Source organism: Phocoena phocoena, chromosome 19 (genome assembly GCF_963924675.1).
Source record: "Phocoena phocoena chromosome 19, mPhoPho1.1, whole genome shotgun sequence".
Classification (NCBI taxonomy): domain Eukaryota; kingdom Metazoa; phylum Chordata; class Mammalia; order Artiodactyla; family Phocoenidae; genus Phocoena; species Phocoena phocoena.
In genome coordinates, this window is record NC_089237.1 from 7,788,919 (window position 1) to 7,815,089 (window position 26,171).

At 55.1% G+C, this 26,171-nt stretch overlaps 1 protein-coding gene across 1 annotated transcript; it reads right to left on the reverse strand.

Annotated features, from left to right (window-relative positions):
• Positions 1–1,400: 1,400 nt before the first annotated feature.
• On the reverse strand, positions 1,401–23,773 carry QRICH2 (glutamine rich 2). Its single transcript, XM_065897070.1, has 21 exons — positions 23,321–23,773; positions 23,044–23,136; positions 21,763–21,840; positions 21,221–21,331; positions 16,438–16,645; positions 14,356–16,203; positions 13,669–13,754; positions 12,900–12,997; positions 12,269–12,383; positions 8,804–9,064; positions 7,972–8,094; positions 7,810–7,884; positions 7,230–7,394; positions 6,994–7,115; positions 6,376–6,441; positions 6,006–6,107; positions 5,372–5,575; positions 4,696–4,843; positions 4,264–4,351; positions 3,368–3,493; positions 1,401–1,570 (listed from the first exon to the last, which is right to left on the reverse strand). The coding sequence occupies exons 1-21, from the start codon at positions 23,771–23,773 to the stop codon at positions 1,401–1,403; spliced, it is 4,740 nt and encodes a 1,579-aa protein (XP_065753142.1).
• Positions 23,774–26,171: the final 2,398 nt, after the last annotated feature.

The window sequence follows — 26,171 nt, forward strand, 5'->3', positions numbered from 1 at the left end:
GAGGCAGGGGTGGCCTGGGCTCCTTGGGGAATGTCACCCCTCATCCTTTCGGGGGCATCGGGGAGGACTGGCTGCCGCTCCTCCCTTCCAAGCTGGTGAATTTGGACTCTAGAGCAGGGACACGGAGCCAGTGACCTGACATTTCTCAGGCAGGAGCAGAGGAGGCCTGGGCCTGGCCCTGCTGCCCCCTTGCAGAGAAAAGGGTGCAGGGGTGTGGGCGGTGCCGACTGGGACCCCAGCGTTCAACAGTGAACGGGATCTCAGCAGATGGGGAGAGATGGGGGATGCCCCTTCCCGCAGGGAGCGCCTTCCCCACCCATGACACCCCCAGCCAACTCCACCCTCCTGTGCCCACAGGGGGACGAGGGAGAAACCCTTTCCTCGGTTACTTCCTGCTACACTTTCCTGTGTGACTCTGTCATCCCTCAATTCACACCCTGAAGCAGCCCTCTTACTGGGCCCAGACATCCCTTTCCCATGTCAGAGGGGACTGGGGGCGGTGGGGGGGAGGGAGGGAACCCCACCTTGGAGGAGGGAGCTGCTGAGAACAGATCTGAAGGCAGAAAACTGCTTCCATGACTGCAGAGGCCCCCGTCTGGGTGCGGGGCAGCACTCCCTTGTCCCTGGGGCTTTGACTGGGGACGCGCTTGTCCCTAACAGTTGACTTGGGGGACGGCAGTGAGCCCTCTGGCCTGTTTGGGGTGACACTGAAGCAGGGCAAGGGCCAGGCCTCAAGACCCCCTGGCAAATGCCAGGCACACTTCTGCTCTATCTTCCTGGGGAGGGGAGGGGAATAGGGACACGACCTAGCCCTGGCGGCCCCTGGGTCTGCGCCCCTCCTGCGTCTGCAGCAGCCACTCAAGGGTAAGCCACAGAGGACAGCAAACAGGAACCTTCCCAGGTGCTGGTGGCACCGCTCCCTGCCCAGGATGTGCCAGGAGCCTCCCTGCCAGCAGCAGGAGGGCTGCCACCCTTACCTTTGCTCCAAGATACACAAGGTACAGCTCAAGCACAGACATGAAGCATCCCAACCTCACCAGAGTGCCCTGGCTAGCCTCCCCAGATGGAAGGCAGTGCCGGTGCCAGAGAAGGCCACAGCACCGGGTCCAGCCGGGGTCAGGAGAGGGCAGATCGCTTGCAGGCCCGCCAGTCCCCGGAGCCTGGGGTCTGGCCTGTGCTGCCTCTTCCTGGCCCTGGGTCCAACACTCAGCCCTCTCGAAGCCCTGGCACCCTCAGAGAACAGCTCAACCTGTTTGGGGGCCATGGCCTAATGGTCAGGCTGCATGAGGTCTGCCATCCGACCTGCAGCGGCCCCTGCCTCTCACTCCACCTTCCTGAGCCAGGACCAGAGAAGCTGCATGGCCCCAAGCTTTCTCCTAAACATTTATTTATAGCTCTGCTCAGCCTGGCCCCGGGGTGGGCTCCTCGAGCCCCTCCCCAGGAGGCGCGTCCACGTGCATCTCCAGCCCCGATGGCAGGTTTGTCATCTCACTGGGCAGGTGAGATGTATTTGGCTGGGAGAGGCGCCCCTCGGTGGAGATGGGTCTGTCTTTCCGTTGAAGAGAAGAATCTGCGAGACAGGAGGGAGCAGACCTGGCTCTGTCTCGCTCCCACGCCCGCCAGCGGCCCACCCCAGCTAGCGCGAAGCCCAGGGAAGTCGAGAGCAGCCCCAGTAGCCAGGCCGAGCTAGGGCATCATGCTGGAGCGGGGTGGGGGGGGTGGCAAGCCCTCATACGAGCCCCCAAGTCACACTCCTTTATAATCTGAGTTAAAAATAAACAAGCTTTCACCAGGGGCTGAGAGCCTGCCTCTTTGGTAACGTTCCCTCTTAATACAGGGACTGTTTAGGCAATATTGACACAAATAGTTGCAGGAATTTTCCCTAACACTACCCTCCCTCTTGCTGCTGCTTCCACACGTTTTAAGTGCCCTTGGAGTAGACAGTGGAGTGCTGGGGAGAAAAAAGCTAAGTACCCCCAAGAAATCAACTCGGAACCAAGAGCCACAGACCTGTGCTGTCGGTCCACTGCTGAATCCTCCATCCCAGGCTCTTACCCTTTGTCACCAGCGCTGGCTCTGGGGCCAGATGGCTTGGCTTTGAACTCCAGCTCTGCTGCTTCCTAGCTGTGTGACCTTGTGCAAATACATTAACCTCTCTGTGCCTCGGCTTTCTCAGCTGTAGGTGGGACCAACAGTGGTCCCTGCCTCTTAATGCATGAGGATGAAGACTGGTTTGTAAGTAGAAAGCTCCTCAGCAGTGCCTGGCCGGTGAGGAACCCTCAACAGAGGCGAGGCAACATGACCACCACTTATTCTGTTTCTGCTTATTCTGTTTCTGCTTCCTCCAGGCGCTCACTGAATGCTGGAACTGGAAGGGGGGTGTAGCTGGGGCTCTTAACCTGGGCAGGAGGTAGGGGTGGTCCTTGAACCTCCGGAAGTAGCTGCAAAGCATTGTGGATGCATAGCTTTTGATGGGAAGAAAGTCAGCACCTTTCTTAGGCTCTCAAGGGGGAGCCTAACTAAGCAGCCCTAATCCAGCTGAGGATTTTTATCAACAGATGAGGAAACTGGTCAAGAGAAGGGGGAGAGGTGCTCAGAGTCACCTGGAAGTGATCCAGCCTCCTAGCTCCAGGCCACTGTCCCTCTCTGGCCCCATGTGTAGCCAAACCCCAAGGGAACCCTTAGCCCTCTGGCTTTCAGGCAGGATTTAGCCCCTCTGGGAAGAGCAGGGACTCTGGGGGACCTTCCAGGCCAGGGGGCTTAGCTCCATGGCCTAATGGTCAGGCTGCGTGAGGTCTGCCATCTGACCTGCAGTGGCCCCTCCCTCTCACTCCACCTTCCTGAGCCAGGACCAGAGAAGCTGCATGGCCCCAAGCTTTTTCCTAAACATTTATTTATAGCTCTACTCAGCCTGGCCCTGGGGTGGGCTCCTCGAGCCCCTCCCCAGGAGGCGCGTCTACGTGCATCTCCAGCCCCGCTGGCAGGTTTGTCATCTCACTGAGCAGGTGAGCTGTTGGCAGGTGTCATCTCACTGGGCAGGTGAGAGTCGGCACATGTGAGCAGGGGAAGGACTCGGGCCTGGAGCCAGAGCTTGGGCTGCAACTCTGTCCCTATTTCCTCTTCTGTGAAATGGGGGCAGTAACAGTATCTGACCACAGACCTGGCGCATTATCAAGCTCTCATCAATGAAGGGTTTTCTCTCTCCTCCCTTGCATCCCGTCCCTCAGCTCCCAGGCCCTTCCTCTCTCCAGGGAAATAAAGGTATATACCAGTCATGGGCATGAAAGGGGTCTGGCGGGCCAAGGAGGAGAGGCAAGGGGCAGTGCCTAGGCCACCCGGAAGGACCCTCCATCCAGAGAGGAGCTACCTGAGTCGTTGCCAGCCAGCATCTGAGCGCTCTGGGACCGTGAGGGCAGCTGACCGCTGTCGCTGAGTGACTGCTGCCGGTGCACGTGGGGCCGGGACTGCTTGGCCTTATGCTTTACCCCCGAATCTGATGGAGACAGTGGAGGGGAGGGGCAGTGCTGAGACATCGGGTGGGAGCCCTGTGGGGACCCATGGGGATGGGGAGAGGGCTGCAGCGCTGCTGGTCACAGCCAGCCTCAGCTGGTGTCCTTCTCCATCTTTATTCGTGGATATGCCCCCTTGTAAGCACTTCATTCACCGAAATGTCCGCCCCGCCATCTGTCTGTCCATCCATCCATCCACCCACTCACTCACTCTGATATCCACCCACAGACATCAGCCCCATGCCAGGTGCTGGGTGAGTTCTGACTCCAGGTTTATGGTTCGGGAGGGGAGGCAACTAGAAAGGTGCATACGTGGCGGTGAGACACGGTGGGAAGTGACAAATGGCACACCTCAGGATGGCTAACTGGAAGGGGACATTCCAGGACACGGGTGATTCACAAAGTGGTGGGGGGTTCAGGAGAGGGTATTTTGAGTTATGAAGAAGGGGTAGGACTTGGCCTCGGTGATGCTGGAAACAGAGGCTTAGGCAGGAAGACTGGGGTGGCATCTGAGGATAAAAGCTGGCAAGGAAAGATGGGGCCACATCCCAGCTAGTTGGCTGAGACTGGACAGATGTACCCCTTCTGCAAACACTGACCCGGAGGCTTTTGGAGACCTGAACGTTTGGAGTCAGGGAGGTGGAGGAAGGCAGTCAGGGCCTGGTGGCCACGAGAAGGGCCTTAAGGAGCTGGATGGACCCTGTGGGCCCCAAGCAAGGAGGCTGAGGGGCCTCTGGGCCACCTGGACACTCACTGTCTTTGTTCAGGATGTCCGGCAGCCTTGTATCCATCCGTCCCTTGTAAATATGTCCGTCCAGGCCCAGGATATCCACCTCGTCGTGCTGTGGAGATGGGCGAGTGCCGCTCAGCACTGCCCTCCCGTCCTGCCTCCCAGAGGGTGGTCCTCGCCTGAGGCCGGCACCAAACGGTGCTCAGAGCCCTTGAGGGGGCTCTGGGCGGCACCAGGGCCGAGCCACAGGGGGAAGGGGGGGGCCCGTGGTGGAGGCGGTAGTGCCAGGTGGGCGGGTGGCCGGGTTGGCATTCCTCTTCCCAGGAAAGGATAAGAACCTGACGCTTGGACTAGGTCTGACTAAGAAACCTCCCCGAGGCCGAGGGCCCAGGAGGGGACTTTTGGTGGCTTTTCCAGAGGGACCTGAGAGCCTGGCGTCACGGCAGTGCCCCTCACCTTCCTGGCGATCTGGATCTCCTCGGTGGGGTACAGGCCCTGTGCCAGGTGCTGCAGGCGGCTGCGGCGGTAGGGGTAGGTGAGGGTGTGGCTGCCCCCGCAGCTCCGGGGCGACCTCCGGTAGGTGTGATCGGCCGCATCTGGCAGCCTGCGGTGAAGACAGCGGAGTCACGGGGAGCAGGTGTGGCCGGGGACATGCCTAGCGTGGGGCGGGGGGCAGCGCTCGAGCCAGGACAGGGCAGGGGGTGAGTGAGCAGGATGGCCCGGCCGGCCACCCTGAAGGCCGCACACACACACACACACACACACACACTCACTCACTCACGTGTATGTGTTCACACACCTATTCACACACACGCATTCACACGTACTCTCACACATTCATACACGTACACGTTCACACACAATCATACATTCTCTTACACCTTTATACACACATTCTCCCACACACAGGCCCCACCCCTCAGGCACACACATAATCTCTCTCACACACACACACTCTCTCTCACTCGTACAATACACATGAACAATGCTCTCTCACACTCACACGTGTTCACACACGTTCACACACACGCACGCACACTCCCCCTGCTCTGTGCCAGGCTCTCGGTGGTGGGTGGGCTGTGAGTGGGCCGAAGCTCACCGCCTGCCCCGGGGGCCCGGCCCGGCCGCCCACCGTCTGTAGCAGGGGCAGCTGAGGCACTGGGAGTGCAGCAGCTCGCGGATCATCTGGCTGCTGGCCTTGACGGAGCCCCCGAAGTGGACCTGCACCTTCTCGATGTCCGTCAGCATCTTGGAGTGCATGCTGCGCAGGCGCCCCACGCCCCGCTCCGTCTGCCCCAGGCTGCCCCAGGGGAGGGCAGCGCTGCCCAGCTGCAGGCTGCGGGGCGGGGGGGGGGGGCAGCAGAGGGGTGAGCCATGCCCCCGGCAGCCTCCCCTCAAGGAGGAGGTGGGAAGGCTGTGGGGAGGAGGGCAGGAGCCCCAGAGGGCGTGAAACGCGCCCCCCACCCACTAATCCCACCCACCGGTGGAGCCACCGCCTCCCTCCCTCACATGCCCGGTACGAGCAGGGACGGGGGGGGTCTCAGAGGCAGTGTCCCCCCAGGATGCCCAGCAAGGACCCAAAGGCAGGCGGGTACTAGGTCGGCGCTCTCCTCCTCCGAGGCTCTCACCCTGGGAGGAGCTGGGAGCTCCGTCAGCACTAGCAGCACCGCCCCTACTGCCCCCCCCAGGCGTGAGGAGGAGCCTCCACTCTTGCCCTCCAGAGCCCCCTGCAAGGCCCTGTACAGGACTCCCTCCGCTGCCCGTACTTGCGGCTCTGCTGCCGGACCTGCTCCAGTTCAAAGACCGTGTAGGGGCGGATGGACCGGTGCCCGGGCAGGCCTGGGCCCGCAGGAGTCAGGGGGATGACTCTGGGCAGGGACAGAGCGAAGGGAAGCTTGGAGTGTGAGGAACCCCATCGTCCAAGCCCCTCGCCCACTCCCCACACTGCACCTGCCCGAGGAGCCTCCCCGCCCGGGCAGGGGTGGGGGGCTGAAGGCCGGGGTAGGAGCAGCCGGGGGGTACAGAGTGAACGGTGAGACAGCAGGAGCCAACAGGAGGTGGAGACAGGCCTGGGATACAGGAGACGCAGCCCTGCCGAGCCCGCCCCCATCGTGGCCACCAGCTGGGGCCACTCACTGTCCAGTCACAGGCGTCTCCAGGGGACGGTCACATGAGAGGCAGTGGAAGTGTGCCAGGAGCTGCCTGTGAGGAGGTGGAACACACACAGGGTGAGCGCCCTGCCCAGAGGGTCCCGAATGCGGGAGACAGAGAACCCAGCGGGCTCGGCGCTCTGTGGGCCAGGCAGGCTGGACGCTCAGTGCCCAGGGTGACGGGCCCCAGGCCACCAGACTCACCAGCTCCTAGACGTGTCCGCTTCTGGGCACACACCCAGCACCCACCTACCCTAACCCAAAGCCGGCAGGGTTCCCAAGCGCCCCAGGACTGCCCTGCGTAAGCCTCGGGAGCCCTCTGGCGGCCAGGAATGGAAATCCTGGGACTCAGGCTGCCATGGGCCAGGCCCTGCAGGAGTGCTCTCAGCTCTGGGGGCTGTGGGCCCCCTCCCACCTGTGCCCAGAGAGCCTTACGCCTCCCTCCCCTCCCTCTCTCAGCTGTAATGTGAACTGGCCTGAGCTAGAAGAGCTTTTCAAGCTCTAAAACTCTGTCACTCCTACTGCGGGATGGTCCCAGGCAAGATCAACCGTTCCCCCTGAGCACACCTCCAGCCCGCCTGCCCTCACCCCTTCCAGGCCTCACCTCCGCATGGCGGCTGCCTCGTCCGCCTGGATGAGCGGAGGACGCTCTTTGAGCTGCAGTCGCAAGGATTTCCAGCCATCCTCCAGTGACTGCTTCACTGGGTCCAGCTCCAGGCGGTCCAGCTGTGGGTGAGGGTGGGGCCCAGGTGAGCTCTGAGGAAGCAGGTGGGGCCTGCGGCGCCCGGAGAGGAGGGCGTTGTCCCAGTCCAGGGGGCCCTGGAGCCTCCCACCCCTCACCTTGTTGTCCATCTCCACCAGGAGCCTGTCCAGCATCCTCTGCCAGTCCCCCTCCCGCCCGCTCATCCTGGCCACCAGCTCCTGCATCACGTGGTTCAGCTGCTCCGTGGTGGCGTCAAACTGGACACGGCTCACTTTGGCCGCCAGGGCGCTCTTGTCGGCTTTCTGCCCGGAGAGAGGAAGAGGCCCCCCAGGTGGGAGAGAGCCACGGGGGGGCCCCCCTCCCTGCAGTGGGAGCGCCAGCACTGAGCCCACATCCCCCGTCGGACTCGCCTCCTCTCTCAGCATTTTTTTTTTTTTTTTTTTTTTTTGCGGTACACGGGCCTCTCACTGCCGCGGCCTCTCCCGTTGCGGGGCACAGGCTCCGGACGCGCAGGCTCAGCGGCCATGGCTCACGGGCCCAGCCGCCCCGCGGCGTATGGGATCCTCCCGGACCGGGGCACGCACGAACCCGCGTCCCCTGCATCGGCAGGCGGACTCTCAACCACTGCGCCACCAGGGAAGCCCCTCTCTCAGCCTTTTGAAGAACGAGCGGTGGGACCTCCCTGGGATGCAAGGTGGCCCCTCGGCCTAGCCTTACCACACTGATCTCCATCTCCAGGTGTTCCCTGTTGGCCTTTTCCTTCTGCAGCTTCTCCAGACCCTGGTACAACACCTGGGAGGCCGAGCGAGCAGGGAATAAGGCACAAGGAGGAACTGGGGCCGCGCCTCGGCCCCGCCCCCACCCCCTGCCCGCCCTCACTTCGATGTCCTTCTGCCTCTGCCGATGGTCCTCTATGAGGTTGCCGGTGGTGATGCTGAGTTTCTCACAGTCGCCCTGTACCTGCAGGATGGCGCTCTGCACGCGGCCCAGTAGCTCTTCATCCTGCAGCAGAAGGACAAAGGCAGCCTCCCTGGGGCACCTGCAGGGGTACTGCCGCCCCTGGTAAGTCAGCCCTTAAAACACCACCCGGCAGACAGGACGACTTCAGACCCCATTCTGGATCTCCTCGGTTGCCGCCACAATTCCCCACCTCCCCATGGACTAGCCTTGAGGGACCTGGTCCACCGGGGTGGGTGGTCAGTAGAGGCGGTCTCAAGGCCCAGGAGTGGTGAGCTGCTGCCCTGAGAGCTGGGGTGTGGGCTACAGCCTCGCCACCCACCCGGAGCTGAATCTGAATTCTGGAGGCTAAGAGGCAGGCCTCGGGGACTTGTGCTACTCCCTGCCCCACCAGCAGGCCTGCCCTTTGGAGGGGAAGTGGGAAGGAGTCCAGAAGACCGGCACGAAGGAGGAGCGATGAATCCCAAGGCTATGCCAGAGTCCCGAGGCATGTGAATGGCACTGCTCCACCCCTCAGCCAGCCATGCCGTCCCCACCCACGGAGCCAGCTCTTCCCCGTGGTGCCCCATCCCCAGAGCCAGCTCTACGGCTGCCCTCGCTGCGACCCTACGGAAAGACCAGGGACTTCCGTGCGGTCGCTAAAGGGCTCCATCATGGAAAAGTGGCCCAAACATCCCTCCCCCGGGGACTCCCCGAGGGGCTCCGTGCAGGCGGGCCGTGAGCGGCCGCACCGGAGGGAAGCAGGCGGCATCACCTGGCTCTGCTGCTTGGCCTTCTTGGAGGGCCGGGAGGCAGCCAGGCTGCTGACCACGTCCTGGAGCTGCTCGTAGCGCTGCACCAGCATGCTGACCTGGTGGCTCAGGTCCAGGCTGCAGGCTGGGCAGGTGGCCGCAGGGTCGATCTGGCCGGGTGCCAGGGTGGTCAGGAGCTTGTGCGGGGCCGCACTCATGCTCATGGACAGCAGCGTGGAGGACGAGGCCAGCATGTTCTCGATGATCGTCCTGAGCTTGTCTAACTGGGCACGGGCGAGAGGGCGGGTGCAGGGCAGTGAGCGAGGCCCAGCTACGCCGCATCCACGCGGTCGCCACCAGCGAGCGCTTTCTGCCCTGGCCTGCCGTGATCTGGGCCGTCCCACGGCCTCGGTGTCTCCCAGGGTGTGCGGCACATGGGAGGCGCTCGACCTCCATCCATCAAATAGTGACCAGAGCTCCCAGGGAGGGTAGCACAGATGCTGATAAAGCCCTTTCAGGAAGGAGGCTTCTGGACCTTTCTCCAGCCAGCCCATTGGTGCAGTGTGAGAACACATCTCTAGCTAAATCCTACAGAGCTGACGTCCGTTAGTCCACAAACAGCCTGCCGACACACAGGCCTTGCTCCAGGCCCTGGGGACACGAATGGTGGGCTCACACATGCTCTGTCCCCATCTAGAACATAAATAACAATAAGAGAATGTGATTTTCTCACACCATATACAAAAATAAACTGAAAATGGATTGAAGACCTCAACGTAAGACTGGAAACCATAAAACTCCTAGAGGAAAACATAGGCAGAACACTCTTTGACATAAATCGTAGCAATATTTTTTGGATCTGTCTCCTAAGTCAAAGGAGACAAAAGCAAAAATAAACAAATGAGACCTAATTAAACTTAAAAGTTTTTGGGGACTTCCTTCGTGGTGCAGTGGTTAAGAATCCACCTGCCAATGCAGGGGACATGGGTTTGATCCCTGGTCCGGGAAGATCCCACATGCCCGGAACAACTAAGCCTGTGCACCACGACTACTGAGCCCGCATGCCACAACTACTGAAGCCTGCGTGCCTAGAGCCCGTGTTCCACAACAAAGAGAAGCCACTGCAATGAGAAGCCCGCGCACCGCAACAAAGAGTAGCCTCCGCTCGCCGCAGCTAGAGAAAGCCCGTGCGCAGCAACGAAGACCCAACGCAACCAAAAGTAAATAAATAATAAATAAAATCGATTCTTTTAAATAAATAAATAAAAGCTTTTGCACGGCAAAGGAAACCATCGACAAAAAGAAAACACAACCTATGGAATCGGAGAAAATATCTGCAAACGATATGACCCATAAGGAGTTAATATCCAAAATATATAAACAGCTCATAAACTCAATATCAAAAAAACAAACAACCTGATTAAAAAATGGGTAGAAGACCTGAACAGACATTGTTCCAAAGAAGACATACAGATGGCCAACAGGCACATGAAAAGATGCTCAACATTGCTAATCATTAGAGATGCAAATCAAAACCACAATGAGATATCACCTCACACCAGTCAGAATGGCCATCATCAAAAAGTCTACAAGTAACAAATTCTAGAGAGGGTGTGGAGAAAACGGAACCCTCCTACACTGTTGGTGGGAATGTGAATTGGTGCAGCCACTATGGAGAACAGTAGGGAGGTTCCTCAAAAAACTAAAAATAGAACTACCGTATGATCCGGCTATTCCACTCCTGGGTATATATTATCCGAAGAAAATGAAAACACTAATTCGAAAAGATGCATGCACCCCAATGTCCACGGAAGCACTATTTACAATAGCTAAGATATGGAAGCGACCTAAGTTTCCATCAACAGATGAATGGATAAAGAAGATGTGGTTTATTATACGCAAAACGGAATACTACTCGGCCATAAAAGAGAATGAAAATTTTGCCATTTGCAGCCACATGGATTGACCTAGAGAGTATTATCCTTAGTGAAATAAGCCAGACAGAGAAAGACAAATACTGTGTGTTGTCACTTATATGTAGAATCTAAAAGATAAAACAAACTAGTAAATGTAACAAAACAGAAACAGACTCAACAGAGCTAGAGAACGAACTAGTGGTCACCAGTGGGGGGAGGGAAGGGGGAGGGACGAGATGGGGTAGGAGACTAAGAGGTACAGACTACTATGTGTGAAACAAAAAAGCCACAAGGATATATTATGCAGCACAGGGAAATAGAGCCATTATTTCATAATAACGTTAAGTGGAATATAATCTATGAAAACAGTGAATCACTATGGTGTGCATTTGAAACTGATATAAGAGTGTAAATCAACTACACTTCAATAAAAAAAAAAAGAGAGAGAGAATGTGATAAGTGCTACCACTACAGGGGTCTCTCATGGCCCGGCTGGGAACAAACTCCTTCCGCTCACCCTTCTGCTCTCGTCTGGATCCCATGGTCCCAGTTTGTCCCCACAAATGATTGGTCCCAGCTACACACCCGATTGGCCAAAGACCTGTGACGTCTTGTCCTGGCTTAGAGACAGGGACTGCACCAACCTAAGGCCCCCTTTCTTGGAAGCGCGTAACACTGCAAGGCCTGGGGCAGCCCTTTTGGACTGTGTGTGAGAGATAAAAAAGCTGGCTGAGAGCAGAAGGGAAGAGAGATGTGCGGGTATTTGAGAGAGATGGATAAGGAAGGCGACACAGAGGCAAAGACAGACACACAGAAAGACAGACAGGTGGTGGCCCCGGCCAGACTGCCCGCTTGGCCTGGAAATTCTGCTTTTCCCTATTTCCTCTACACGTATGTATTTTCAGCCAGGCTCCCTTTCGCCCGAGCTCAGCAAGACTCTTGCCACCAGAAGAGCTGACACGCTTCTGAAGAGTCAAGAGGCCGAGCCTGCCCAGCAGGGAGTGGATGCCCTCCCAGGTGTGGCCCCAGGGAGCCCCGGAGGTTGCTGAGCTCAGGTGTGAGCTTTGGGATGACAGATGACCCTTAAACACACTATCTACTGCTGTCCTCCTGCTGGCCTGACAATCAGCTCTGGGTCATGAAACGGTGCAAACCACTGTCCTGACGAACTTGGAGTGGGCCCAGAACGGGGCCTCTAGCACAAAGGGGCTCCTGACGTGGGACTCCTGGGCCCAGTGGCTTTGCCCATCTGATCCTTCCGCAAGCACTCAGAGGCTCTTCCTAGTCCAGCGCTCCTCGCTGGGAACATTCTGGGGTGACCAAGGATCGTAACACTCAAGACGTAAAGGCATGTACACCTGGAACTAACACAACATCGTAAATCAACTATACTCCAATTAAAAAGCAAAAGATGTAAAGGCAGACACTTTGAAGACAGTGAAAAGACAACCCACAGAACAGGAGAAAATATCCGCAAATTATATATCAGGTAAGAGTCTACCATCCCCAATGTCCACAGCCAACTCTGCGAAGGGCCCTAGTCCCTGTGGCTGGAGAGTGTGGAATCCTCACCTGATCCTGCAGGTAAAGGGAGGCTTCGGAGACCGAATGTTCCATGCTGACCTTGCCCCGTTCTTGACTCTCCCTCAGCTCTGCCAGCTCCTTCACGATGTCAGCCACGGTGACTCTGTATGCACGAGAGATGGTCCGGCCCCACCACCGGCCCAGGGGCCTGGGCCCAGCAGTGCTGAGCCCCGGCCATCAGGGATGGAGGAGGCAGACGGGGCTCTTTCACGTTCCCCTCCAGCTCTGTCTAAGGGGTCCAAGGCCCCGCCTGTCGTGGAGGTGGGTGCCCAGTGTGCTGGCCTGAGAGGCTTCTAGGGGGTGAGGCCTGGCACTGCACAGAGACGGCTCTGAGGGGCTCCAGCAAATGCTCCGAAGCCTCCAACTGGGGACAGAATCTAAGAGGCTTTTGGGTTTTTTTTTTTTTGGTTCTTCTAAGCCCTGGTGCTGAGCTGTTTTAAGGACCTGGGAAACTTCCACTAGCAACTTGAACTAGATACAGACAACCTGAAGAGCAGACACAATGCGGCTCAAAGATAGTGGTCAGTTCAGGGATGAGTGAACCAAAGGCTTCTATCACCTCCCTGGCTGAGAACATGTGATACCAGGACAGAAGTTGCATTTGGCAGGGGGATTTTACCTGAGGATACCCAGCTGCAGGCTCAGCTGGCCAGCTTTCACCTCCTTTCCTGTTTCTTGCTCTCCCTCCCCCTCCAGGATCCTGTTCACCTTCTCCAGCTACAAATCCAATGTTAGAGGAGGGTCAGGCAGGCTTGAGATCTCTGCTTTCCGAACGTACCTCTGCAGCCCCAGCAAGCCCCTCCCCCATTCCCTAATCCTTTAAAAAAAAAAATTCCCACCACGCAACTTGTGGGAATCTTAGTTCCCGGACCAGGGATTGAACCCTGACCTCTAGCAGTGAAAGCGCCTAACCACTGGACCACCAGGGAGTCGCCCCCATTCCCTAATCCTATCCAACCCTCTGGCAAAGCTCAAGGTCCCTTCCTAACATCCACCCATCCATCCATCCCATGGATGCAGGTAGCTAGCATTAAAAGAATGACTGAAGACCCAGCAGCCCCTCGCCATGACCGCTGGTCCCAGACAGTCCCACGAACTTGGCTCCAAGGCTGCTCCAGTGACAGTGGCTTTTATTGGAAATGGCCACATGTAATGAAAGGAGCTCAGGCCTCCTTGTTGGCCCAACTGAATCTTAATAGCTTTGAATGTCAGGTTTTAGATCCAGGAAATAAACATGTGGATACCTGAGGTGTGCTTCCTATCTGAGGGCACTGTACAGGTCCAGTGAGATAATAATGAAAGTGAAAGGACTGTGTAATCTATCCAAATGCAAATGAAAGGGATTATTGGCACTTGAAGGCCAAGTAGGAGGACCCTCCCTTACTTACTTTTGCTTTTTCCTGCTGGACTTCTTTGGTCAAGGCCTTTAAGGTCTTCAGCTGTTCCTGCAGGTCAGCGGGTATGGACTCCTTGACTATGGAGAATCGAGGCCTTAGAGTCAGAAGCGTCAGATTCCCCATGGGCTCCCAATCCCAGCCCTCACAATCAAGAACAACACATATCATTTATCTGCTTTTCCTGGGGGCTGGAGAGAGGGGATGGGAAGAAAGGAGTGTCCTTTTAGGCGATAAGCGTTCTCAGCTCTAAAGAGTCCACCGAACGCTTAATATCCTAAAGGGCTGTGGGACCAATTACCCACAATTTCCACCCAACTCTAAAATCTTAATTATGCTCTGGGGCTAGAATTGTGAATGTGCAGAGGTTAAATCTAATTTTTCAACATTCTCTCTCCCTGCCCAACCCCATGAAATCACTTTCCCTTCATCCCAACATCTTCCCAGCTGCTTTCCAGAGAGTCTGGCGAAGACACAAGAACCCGCCTCACTCCTCCCCTGAGGCTCCTTTATTCCTACCGGTTCAATCCCATCTTTTGGACCCTGAAGGCTATGGGAGAACCCAGAATGGCTAAGAATGGAAATGCTGTTTTCAGGGCCTCAGGCAGAGGCCCAGGGAGAGAGAAGGATGAAACCAAGCGAGGAGGACAGCAGCCTCTCCTCTGGGCACGCAGCACCCACCCATCAGTGCCAGCAGGTACTGGATCTTCTCCAAGTCTGTTTGGCCAGCTTGTTCATCATCCAGATCCTTTATGTTCTCCTTAAACTCCACGTAGAGGCTGGTAAGCTCTCCCAACAGACGAAATGTTTCCACTGCCGTGGGGAAGCTAGGAGCCAACTTATCCAGTGAATCAAGTTTCTCACCCTGGACATCACTCCTTTCTGATAAGCCTCGGTATAAACAGTCAAGGGAGCGTGTGCTCCTGAGAAGGGGGGCATCTTGGCTTGGGGAAGTCTGAACAGAAACTCCAGGTCGGACTGAGTCACGTATTTCATTTGGATCCAAACCCACCTCGACATACTGATCTACACCTTGGTAGCCTGGGCCATGGGAGTCTGGGACGGAATGTGCCCGGTCATGCTGCTCTGGTTCAGGTGTTTCCAAATGCTGTTGATCCTGGCGTGCAGATCCCACGCCCGTGCGTAATGGTTTTGGGCCATGCTGGTCTGGGCCAGGACGCATCAAACCCTGTTGATAAGTCTCTCGTGGTACCAAACCTTCTCGGTCTATACCTGGTGATGCCAAACCTTGACTGGCTACGAGTGGTGACACCCGACCATATTGATCTCTGCCAGGAGGTGCCACACCATGCTGGGATGGGCGTGGTGATATAAAACTTCGAGGATCTGCATGGTATGTTGGAAAGCCATGAAGCTCTGTGCCTGGTGGTATCAAGCTTCGATCTGTACCAGACTGCCTCAACCAATGCTGATCTATTACAGGTTGAACCAAACCACGTGGATAGGTACCAGATTGGACCAAGCCATGTGGATAGCCAGCAGGCTGTACCAGACCAGGTGGATATGCACCAGGTGGAACCAAGCCAGGCATAGATACACCAGGTTGAAAAAAGCCATGCGGACCTGTACCAGGCTGGACCAAACCAGGATGACCTGCACCGGGTTGGACCGAGGCAGGCTGACCTTCACCAGGTTGGACCGAGGCAGGCTGACCACCACCAGGCTGGACCAAAGCAGGCTGACCTATACTGGGTTGGACCAAACCAGGCTGACCTGCACTGGGTTGGACCAAACCAGGCTGACCTGCACCAGGTTGGACCAAAGCAGGCTGACCTATACTGGGTTGGACCAAAGCAGGCTGACCTATACCGGGTTGGACCAAACCAGGCTGACCTATACTGGGTTGGACCAAACCAGGCTGACCTGCACTGGGTTGGACCGAGGCAGGCTGACCTATACTGGGTTGGACCAAACCAGGCTGACCTGCACTGGGCTGGATCGTATCATGCTGCTCTGTGCCAGGTTGTATGAAGCCAGACGTTCCCAAACTGGGCTGTACAAAACCTTGCTGATCTGCAGCGACTTGCATCAAACCAGGTGACGGCAAGCCCTGCTGATCCATGCGAAATATTACAAGTCCGTGCTGATCTACCCCAAGAGGTACCAATCCATGCTGATCAGTGCCAAGTGGTCCCACACCACTCTCGTCCATGCCAGCCTGTTTTATACCATGTTGGTCTATGCCAGGAAGTATCGCACCATGCTGATATGTGCTAAGTGGGACCATACCAGGCTGGTCTGTACTAGGTAGTCCCAATCCTTGCTGATCTCTGCCAGATACCAATGGTGGCACTGCATCACTCTGAGCCATGCCAGCTAGTACCAGTTCCTGCTCATCCACTCCAGGTGGCATCACCCCAAGCTGACCCACAGCGAGGGGTACCACACCATGTGCGTAAGTGCTGGGTTGTAGCGATGCAGGCTGATCCACGCCAAGTGGTCCTAATCCATGTTGGTCTGGCCGTGCATAGATTTGACCCTGGCTAATGTGCACTCCCCCATGCTGGTCTGGGGACACATGACCATGCAGAGCTCTAGGCAAGGTGGCGGAGGATATGTCCTGATAAACTGGGCCAAGGTGTGCATCTCGTTCATCTCTGCGTAGATGTGCTAAGCCGTGCTGCTCTCTAGCCCGGCGACGATCTGACTCTGCTCTCAACTGGGGACGGTGTTTGGTTAGGCCAGCTTCTTCATGGACCCTTGAGTGCTGTTCTCTACCAGGAAACCCAGTAGCAGACGCACCTTTGCTTCGTTCCCTGCCAGTAACCCCTTCAGAGGAGCATTCTATGCCACTGGTCCCCGAGGTCTTATCTGTGCCAAAACCACTGGCAGACTCTACAGCCTCGTCAATACTTGGATGCTTGGTGGAGGCTCCACTTGGAATTTTATCATTTGATGTTATGGAACCCTGCCCTTTGCGCCTAGGAAGCCCTGTTGATGACTCTGAGACCTGGTGGAAGAGGAAGAAAGAAATCAGTGACTCTGAGTAAAAAGTACTCATTATAAGAGTTGGAGGGAAGGAAGTGTGGGGTATCTAAGATGATTTAGAGCCCCTGGGAAAAAATACCCTCACAAAACTAAACTGGACACAAAGACCAACTTTGACATTCTTGAAGGATAGTTCTCCAGATTTCTGAGAATCTGCACATTTGTAAATGGCATCATAATATGTAATTTCCCTCATAAAAGGCAGGGGAAAACCTGCAAATTACAAGTGGTCAACTCCAACCCTCGTTGAGTCTACAAATAAAGGACATGAATAATTTATTGAGTTTACAATATAAAGTCTACCCCATCATTGACCCATTGCTGGTGGTAGAGTGTACGCTGCAGGGAAAGTATACCATGTATTTAAAATGCAAAGCACAGGGCTTCCCTGGTGGCGCAGTGGTTGAGAGTCTGCCTGCCGATGCGGAGGACACGTGTTCGTGCCCCGGTCCGGGAGGATCCCGCGTGCCGCGGAGCGGCTAGGCCCGTGAGCCATGACCGCTGAGCCTGCGCGTCCGGAACCTGTGCTCCGCAACGGGAGAGGCCACAACAACAAGAGGCCCGCGTACCACAAAAAAAAAAAAAAAAAAAATGCAAAGCACAAACCCAGAAATTCCCATTTTCTGTATGGACTCTCACAAAAGAATGCACCAAACTATAGGTACAGAGTCTGTGGCATCATTTATGAAAAGAGATTATCAATAGGGGTATATTTACGGCACAACCATGCTGTAGAAAATTAAGAAGCTGTTAAAAAAAAAAAAGGGATGATGGATTATTCCCATTTCCAGCCCAAATGGAGTAACAGGGACTAGATTTACCTTCCGGTCTATAACAACCAAAACCAAAACACCAAAAAGCAACAACTATGAAACAGTGGTTTTCTAGACACTGGGTATCAGCTGATGAAGGCTATAGCAATCCCTGAAAGATGGGGAAGCAAACTATGGGAGCCCTACTGTTGCCTCGGCTCACTGGCTGGCTGGTTCCCAGGCTGCAACGCAGGGATGCAGGACTGAAGTGGGGCCCAGCAGACTCCCTGTGTGGGAGACAGAGATAACCATTCAGGGAGACCGAGGCAGCGAGGGCTCAAAGAACATAGGATTGGGAAGAAAGCACGAGCATATAAAGACAACAAAGCAGATCCCCAGAGGGTTCCCCCTTGGGTATCCAGCACAGAAACGACCAGCACATACATGTGAGGAAACTCCCCAGACTGGGAAAAGAACCATCTTTAAAGCTAGAGGGAACAGCACCCAGACTCTTGTGGGGCTGGGAACAGTGCCTGTTTCTACAAGCCAGTTTGGAGAAACCTGTAATTCAGGGGGCAAAGGACTCAGAAAGGTGCTGCGTTGGAAGTGGAGGATCATCAGCCCTACACTGAACATGGCTACGGACCCAATAAGAAAATAACTCAAGGGACTTCCCTGGTGGCGCAGTGGTTAAGAATGTGCCCGCCAATGCAGGGGACACGGGTTCACGGGTTCGAGACCTGGTCCGGGAAGATCCCACATGCTGCGGAGCAACTAAGCCCATGTGCCACAACTCCTGAGCCTGCGCTCTAGAGCCCGTGAGCCACAACTACTGAGCCAGCACGCCACAACTACTGAAGCCCGCGCACCTAGAGCCCGTGCTCAGCAACAAGAGAAGCCACCGCAATGAGAAGCCTGTGCACCGCAACAAAGAGTAGCCCCTGCTCGCCGCAACTAGAGAAAGCCCTCGTGCAGCAACGAAGACCCAATGCAGCCAAAAAAAAAGCACCAAACAAACCTCAAAAAATATACAACAAAAGATACAAGGGAATTAAAATGGTACACTAGAATACATTTATTTAACACACAAGAAGATAATAACAGAGAAACAGAAAAGACATAAGACATATAGAAAACAAATAGCAAAATGGAAGTTGTAAACTCTATCAGTAATTAAGCACCCCGATCAGAAGGCAGAGATCAGCAGAACGCATTTAAAAACATGATCCAGGAGGCCCGTAGTTGCCTAAAGGGGCCTTTTCTTCTCGCACCCGGAGGCACACGAGGCCCCATCCATGGACTGGGCAGCCATGGCCACGGAGAGCACGGTAGCGAGTGCCGGCGTGTGTCTCCTGGTGCCAGGAGGGGTGCTGACCCAGTGCGTATTCACTTTGAAGAGGAAGGTGGGGCCGCAGTTGGTTGAAGTCACGTTCAATCTCATGAAGCCCCTTTCTAAATTGCTCCACTATTCCTTGGGTCCCAAAGCAGAAGATATCCAAAGGGTGACCACAACCTCACAGGCAGTCATCCGCCTTTCCCTCGGTGGAGGCCTGCAGATAAGTTTTAATTTTTGCTTTCTACTTTGTTTAACCTGTCAGGCCACAAAGCTTTGAAGAGGAAGTGTCCTTTCCCTTGAACACGCTGTTTCTGCAAGAGAGCATCTATCCTCAAGATCCACAGACCTAGTAAAATAACCACTGGAAGATCCTCCGATTGTTAAAAGCCCATTGCCATAGATCTAGCTGGCACCCCAGACTCATTACCTTGATCACAGGGAACTGAGGAAGCTTTTTCCTCCCTTAAGCACGTTTTGACTACAATGCTAGGCCTGGGTTTTCCCAATTACGGTAAGTCATTCTTGCTGACCATTAGAAGAAGTACCAGGAGGAAGAGGAGCAGTAGAAGCAACTTCATCATCATCACCTCTGGGTGATAAAGAAAACTGCAAAGCACCGCCCTCTCGGCCATCAGAACACGCCCTTGGAAACACGTGGTCAGTGTCCTTTCACACTCAAGTCCTGGCATGGGCATCGTCCGTGTTCGTTCCGAGCTCCTCTAACGGTAGCTGCTACGTGGACAGTGGCAGCCTCCTTCCTCACGTCTGGTTCTCCAAACATGGAATTTACTTTTCCGTGCTCACCACACTCCCCAACCCTGGACGCACATCCTCCCTTCCACCCTGGCTCTCCACTCGTGACGCAGGCAGACGGCGCACCTCCCAACTGCCCTAGAGTTACCGCCACCAACGCAAAAAAAAAACTGGGCTCAAGTGTGTTGTATTTTCCCAACGTGAGATCGTGAAACTCTCCTTCCACTGCCTTCATTATGGCCTGTGCAGGCCTGCACTTCTCATTACTTGCTGTCTTGCTTCTCAAAAATTAATATTTCTACTAATGCTCCGCTGCTTCTGGGGTCGTTCATGATTACGAGCCACTGTCAGATCCCTGACACTTTCTTAGCTCTGGAGAAGCAAAAATGTCTAGAGCTGCTTCTGTTGAGGCTTATTTTTAGGTCTTGCAGGTGTCTTCTGGTGGCACCCCGAGGAAATGTGTTGCTCACTCAAAACATAGGACAGTGACATGTGGGTAAGGGTAAAAAAGCTTTGGCTTAAAAAAAATATAACAGTGAAAGCAGAGGCCACCTTTTTCTAGGCCACTCTCTTTGTTTGCAGGCTCTTCTTCCAACTCTCTCTGATGCTGCTTTCCTCTGAAGAAGGGCCCCAAACTCAGAAAGCAGTCTGGGTGGGCTTCCCTGGTGGCACAGTGGTTGAGAGGGGACACGGGTTCTTGTCCCAATCCGGGAAGATCCCACATGCCGCGGAGCGGCTGGGCCCGTGAGCCATGGCCGCTGAGCCTGCGCGTCCGGAGCCTGTGCTCCGCAACCGGAGAGGCCACAACAGTGAGAGGCCCGCGTACCACAAAAAAAAAAAAAGTCTGGGAGACCAGAAGGGTGTCTTTTGTACCCAGATAATATTTGGTGAACCCCAGATGGCCACTTGGTGGTGCCAAAGTGTTCTTTGCTCTCTTCCCCGTGAGCCTGTTCGTCCACGTGACCCTTTTTGAGTGACCCAGATACACAAAGCCAGGGGAAGAGGAATGTCAAGGCCAAAGGGCAGCTGACCCTTGTCCTTGAGGGCCGTTTGAAAATACCGACTTTATTCAGACAAAGAAAGCTTAGCCTGGTTATCCTGTGCACTGCCTTGGCACAGATGCCCGCACCCGTGGCTACAAGTCACCATCAGCAAAAGGCTTCCTGAAGACGTTTTATTTCCAGGGTTGGTCACCTTTGCCCACTAATAGTGAAGGGACTCGTGCATTTCAGGACAGACTCTAAAGGAACTTTGAAAAGCTATGAAAGCAAATCAAAACTATGCTCTGGTACTGTTTTCAATCTAACCGATCGGCCAAGCTAAGAAAAGTGGGTACCAACAGACAGAGTTGGCGGGATACTGAGAAACAAGTTCTCTCCTACATTGCTGGTGGGGGTCCAAACTGGAACCATGCCCACGAAAGGTAATTTGGCAAAAGCTAGCCAAATCACAAATGTGCGTTCTGTTTCTAGGAATCTACCCTATGAGTACCTTCACTTGTGTGAGTGTCACATTAGAGTATGGTTTGTTATAAGGTTGGGGAAAAACAAACATATCCAAAATAGAAAACCTGTGAAATAAATGATAAACACCCACATAATGGAATACTGCACAGCAGTAAAAAAGGGAAAGGTTCAGGGGCCCCACCCAAGACCGCTGCCCAAGGCCCCCCCCCCCCCCCCCCCGTCTCTGTTACCATTCGTGAGACCTTCCGGCCGTCAGTAATCGCCTGCTCCAGCTCCTCCCAGGTGACCATGGTGGCTTCTTCTGCACCAGGCATCACACGGAGCTTCCAGCTCATTATTTCCTGACAGTGAAAGACAACACGTATGTGTGCGCACACACACACCAAACACACACTACAACACACACACACACACCCCAAGTTTAATCTCAGGAAGCTTCAGGAACAGAACAGAACTAACAGGATTGGGTGGGTCCTTCCAAAGCCCCAAGGAGAAGTCACTGTCCAAGTAACCAGTGAGTCCTGAGTGGCTGGTTTCCTGTCCCATGTGGGCTCTGGATGGACAACTGAGCAAGGAGGGAAAGAATGTTCCCACATTCTGGGGGGGGGGGCAGCCCAAGAGGCAGAGGGCATACAGCACCCCACCCTGGAAGGATGCAGACATCTGGGGTGAGAGCCTGGATAAACCCCGAGAGAGGGGGCCGGGCCGCGGGCAACCATCCTACCCCCTGGGGCCCCTGAGGGCCCTTTCCCACAGAACTGGCTGAGATTACCAGGAATTTGTCCCTTTCTCTAATTAGCTTCTCCAGTTCGTCAACCCGTTGGAGGAGTTTCTGCAAGAAGAGTTCAGAGATTAAGGATCAAAGCAGCCCCTCCTGTGGCCCCTGCACACGCGCACACAGACACACACACACACTCTCTCTCACAAAGCAGAAGAGGAAAGGAGGTATGTGGGTCTGAGAGAGCCGAGGGTAAAGAGAAGGCTGGTAAGCCAGGCTCCCCGTGCTCTTCCCAGCCAACGAGAGGAAGGGAAGTGGAGTGTGGCAGGTGGTACCCGGGGACAGCGTGCCGCAAGCAAAAATGATGCAGGAATGGGAACCTTTCTTTGGTCCTGGGATGCATTTCACACAACCCACTAGTGAGACATTGCAGCACTGCTCCACGAGGCTAACCTCGCCTCTCAAGGACAAAGATGACTGGGTACTTCAAGGGCACCTGAACGACTGTGTTGCTTAAAGAGAAAAGCACCTCAAAAGAACCAAAGCAAATTGCTATTATTTAAGTGGCTCCTTATAACTTCTGCAAACCTCCAGAATCTACGAATCTAAAGGTAAAACAAGCCTTTATTCTAACCGAAGACAGTCCTAAACCTAAAAACACCACACTTTAAAAAGAAAAGCTTCCCAGAGCAAAAATGAGTCCTGCCGGGGGCTGGAGGCCTTGGGATGAGGTGGGCACGTGGCATCCATGGGTGAGTCTCCTCCAGGGTCTCGGCTACCTCCTCCTTTGAGCTTTTCTTCTCTCTCAAGTCTCTCTTCTCAGCCTCTCCCTGGGCTTCCTCCTAATTGCTCCTCCTTTTTTCCCAGCTCTAATCCCCTACTCCGGGCTCATATGGGCCTGAAACAGAAGCACTGCCTAGTATCTCCTGGAACTGGCATACTTCCGGTCTCTGCTGTTCACTGGAAAATGCTTACGCTGAGGGATTTGTGCTTCTCTCTCCCAGGGAGCAAAGATCCAAGTGAGAGTGGGGCTGCCTGGGGGGGGCTGCAGGTAGGGGGATGGTGGTGGTGACCCATAACCCTCTCCGTTCCAGTCCCCCTCTTCTTGGACCGAGCTTTGTCTCTCAACACCCACCACCTTCTTTCTTTATTCTAGTTTAAAGGAAATTCGCTCAAAGAATATTGAGAAGTTGTCAGCCCCTCTCTGGGTCGGTTCAGGATGCCTGGGTGTCTGACAAGTGGTGGGTGAGCCCCCCGTGTAAACAGAAGGGACGAAGGAGGCTGCCTGGGAAGGGGCCACTCAGCTCCCCAAGGTGGGGTCTTGGCCGCCCTCACCTCCGGGTGCAACTTGGGTTGCTCCTTCGCCTTTTGCTGGGCTTCCTTCGGTATTTTCACGTCTTCCATGATGTCCTGGAGCAGCTCCATGCCCTGAAAGGTAGATCACGGGCCGCGTGGGCCCAGGCCGCAAGCAGGCCTGGGCCCCGCCACGCCCGCGTCTGCCGGCTCCGGCCTCCTCCCCCAGGTGCGCCTCCGGGGCTCAGCTTCAGGGGGCGCTGCAGAGCGGCCGGGGCGGGGGGAGGGGCGGACAGCCTGGCGCGCCCACCTGGGGTACCGGCTCGCCGTCCTTCCGGACTTTCGTCGACCCTACTTGCGCCTTCCCCTGCGTAAGCAAGGGCAGATCCTTCACTTCCAGCCAGTCCCGGGCGTCCAGCCCGCCGGCCTGGGACGTTAAGTTTTGCACGATGGCCTCCACCTGGCCCCCCATGGTCTTGAGCTGCAGGCTGAGGTCCTGGACCTGCCCGCCCAGGTCCTCCACCTGGCTCTCCAGCGCCTGCGGCTGCACCCTGCTGCTTGAGACCCGCGGGGACTCGAACAAGCGACTCTGCTCGAGCATCGGGGACGGGAAGTCGATCCGAGCATCCTGCAGGCTGAGATGCTTGAGCATGGCCACGATGAGCGTGTGCAGGGCCGTGAAGTTGACGGTGCCCACCTCCGGGGTGCCGATGGCGAGATCGGCCAGCTCCCGGAGGGAGACCGAGGGGGCCGCCGTCGTCTCGGGCGGCATCGTGCGCCTTTTCCGGTGGCCCTGCCCCCCTCACGGCTTGTCGCGCTTCTGGGGCCTTTCCGGGCCCCTGCGAGGCCCCGGGGCACCCCCGCCCCTGGGTCCGGCCGCGCCAGGCAGCAGTCGCAGTCTGGAGCCCGCCTGGGGGACGGAGAGGAAGCGCCTGGCCCTCGGGCTTCCCACTCTTCGCTCCCGGGAAACGGGGGTCCGGGCACCGCTGAGCCCCCGCCGTCGGCCCGCCACCGTCCGATCTTCCGTCTCCGAGCTCCAGCCCTGGAGTGCCCTGCCCTGGTGGCTGGCCGACGTTTAGAACTGGGTGCGCGGCCCCGTTCGCTGCTCGCTTGTGGGGGCCCCCTGTGTGCCCCGAGGATTCTGCGCAAGAACACGCCCCGTAGAGAGCCGGCCTCAGCGCGGAGACCTGCCCGTCCTTGAAGCCACCCCCGACCCCCAAAGACAGCCAGTCCTAGTGGGTCAGGAAGCCCTGGCTACACCCAAGGTGCCACCAATTTTTGTTCTCAGTAAACACTCCCAAACGGCGCTATAGGGCTGGACCGAGGCATTCCTACCAGGAAACACATCAGTTTTTCTTTTTTGTGGGTGGGTGGGGGAGGGGGGATACCCCTTAAGGTTCACCTAGATTCCAGCTGATTTACTCTCCTGTGGAGGCCACAATAGTGGGAAGATTTAAGAGGCCTCATGGCCACTATGTTTTGTGTGTTTCAGTTGTTCCCTTCGCAGGGCGGTGGCACGGATCTAAGAGACGTAGTCCTGAGACCTAGGCCCCTTGGGAACAGTTCCCATAGCATTCTGCTCAATCAGAGGGGAAGGTAACCTGGAAAAAGACCACTCACTACCCAGGCGGTTCGTCAGCCACCAGCTGACAGACCTTTTCTGCGCTGCCCTGGCCTCATTTATCTCAAAACAGACATCTGGTCAAGCGCCAGCCATCTCCCCTGGTTACAAGGCAGGACTGATTCGACAGGACCAGAGGAATCTGATGCTCTCAGCAACTGAGGCTTGACTTCCCCATACTAGATTCTCCCAGAAAACAGGTAACAATTTTCAGTGTTTACATTCAGGAAGCTAAAGAAAACTTGTAACTGATCTACACTGTGTATTATTTTAACTACTTTTCAAATTCAAATTTTTAGTTTAGTCTGAACTGGTAAAATTGAAACCCTTCATGTTCACTCCCTCCCCCTCCAATAAAAGCAATGTTTCCTGGAAATGGAGTTTTAGACACGAGTCTAAAACCTCCCTGAGGGTAACACCCAAGGATTTTTGTTCACTATTATATTCCCAGAGCCTGACACACAGTAGGCCTTCAAGTGGTTGTTGAGATCATCAAAAGAAGAAATTATTTTTAGTCTTCTGTGCACTTACACTCTTACATTAGAAAACGTAAGGCTGGGGGCTCCCCTGGCAGTCCAGGGGTTAAGACTCCGCCTTCCAATGCAGGGGGTGCGGGTTCGGTCCTTGGTCAGGGAGCTAAGATCTCACATACCTAAAGGCCAAAAAACTAAAACATAAAACAGAATCAATACTGTAACAAATTCAATAAAGACTTAAAGAAAAATAGTCCACATCAAAAAAGTCTTAAAAAAAAAAAAAAGAAAATGTCAGGCCAGATCACAAAGTTGAAGTTGAAGCCTCAGGACTGAACATCAGCTGTACTGGAGGCTGTGGTGTGGTGTGTGGGCTTAACCGTTCTAAATTCAGTGACTTTCTACTGAATGTGACTGCTACTACTACACTAGCTATGGCCAGAACATCAGCTCCCGAGCCCTCACGTTTCCATTTTCATGTCCCTGAGACTTGCTATCATGCCAGGCACACACTAGGACTCACTAAATGCCAATGCAAAGGGCTTACTAATCCCAGGAGATATATTCTCCTAAACGCTTTTGCCAAATAAGTACATTTAAAATCTCTTTTAGAGACATAGGAAAGAAAACATTAACCGCAGGTATAAATGGAATTTGGGGTTGAAAAGGACCTTAGCTTTCAATTCCTAACCTCCTCTTCCACAACCGATGACAGAGGGCCAGAAAGGACTGGTCATCTGCCCGACCTCCAGGACAGAACCAGTCTCCTGAGTAACAGTCCACGGCTCTTCCTCTACAACCATGCTAATTATTTGATAATTTAGTTCTTTTCTCGGAATTCCCCTACTTGGATTATTAACAAAAGGCAACTTCTTTGTGTGCTTGAAAAAGCAAATGTGCTCAAGTCTTGATGGCGGGCTGGGAACTTTCCTAGTCATTGGGAAAGGGGGGAAAATGTCCAGGAAACTTCCCTGCAGAGAAATACAATTGTACAAATAAGCGAATTGCCCTTTATTATCTCTTAGGAGCTATGAGAACCAATGAGAGACTACAGTTCATTTCCGGGCAGACACTCC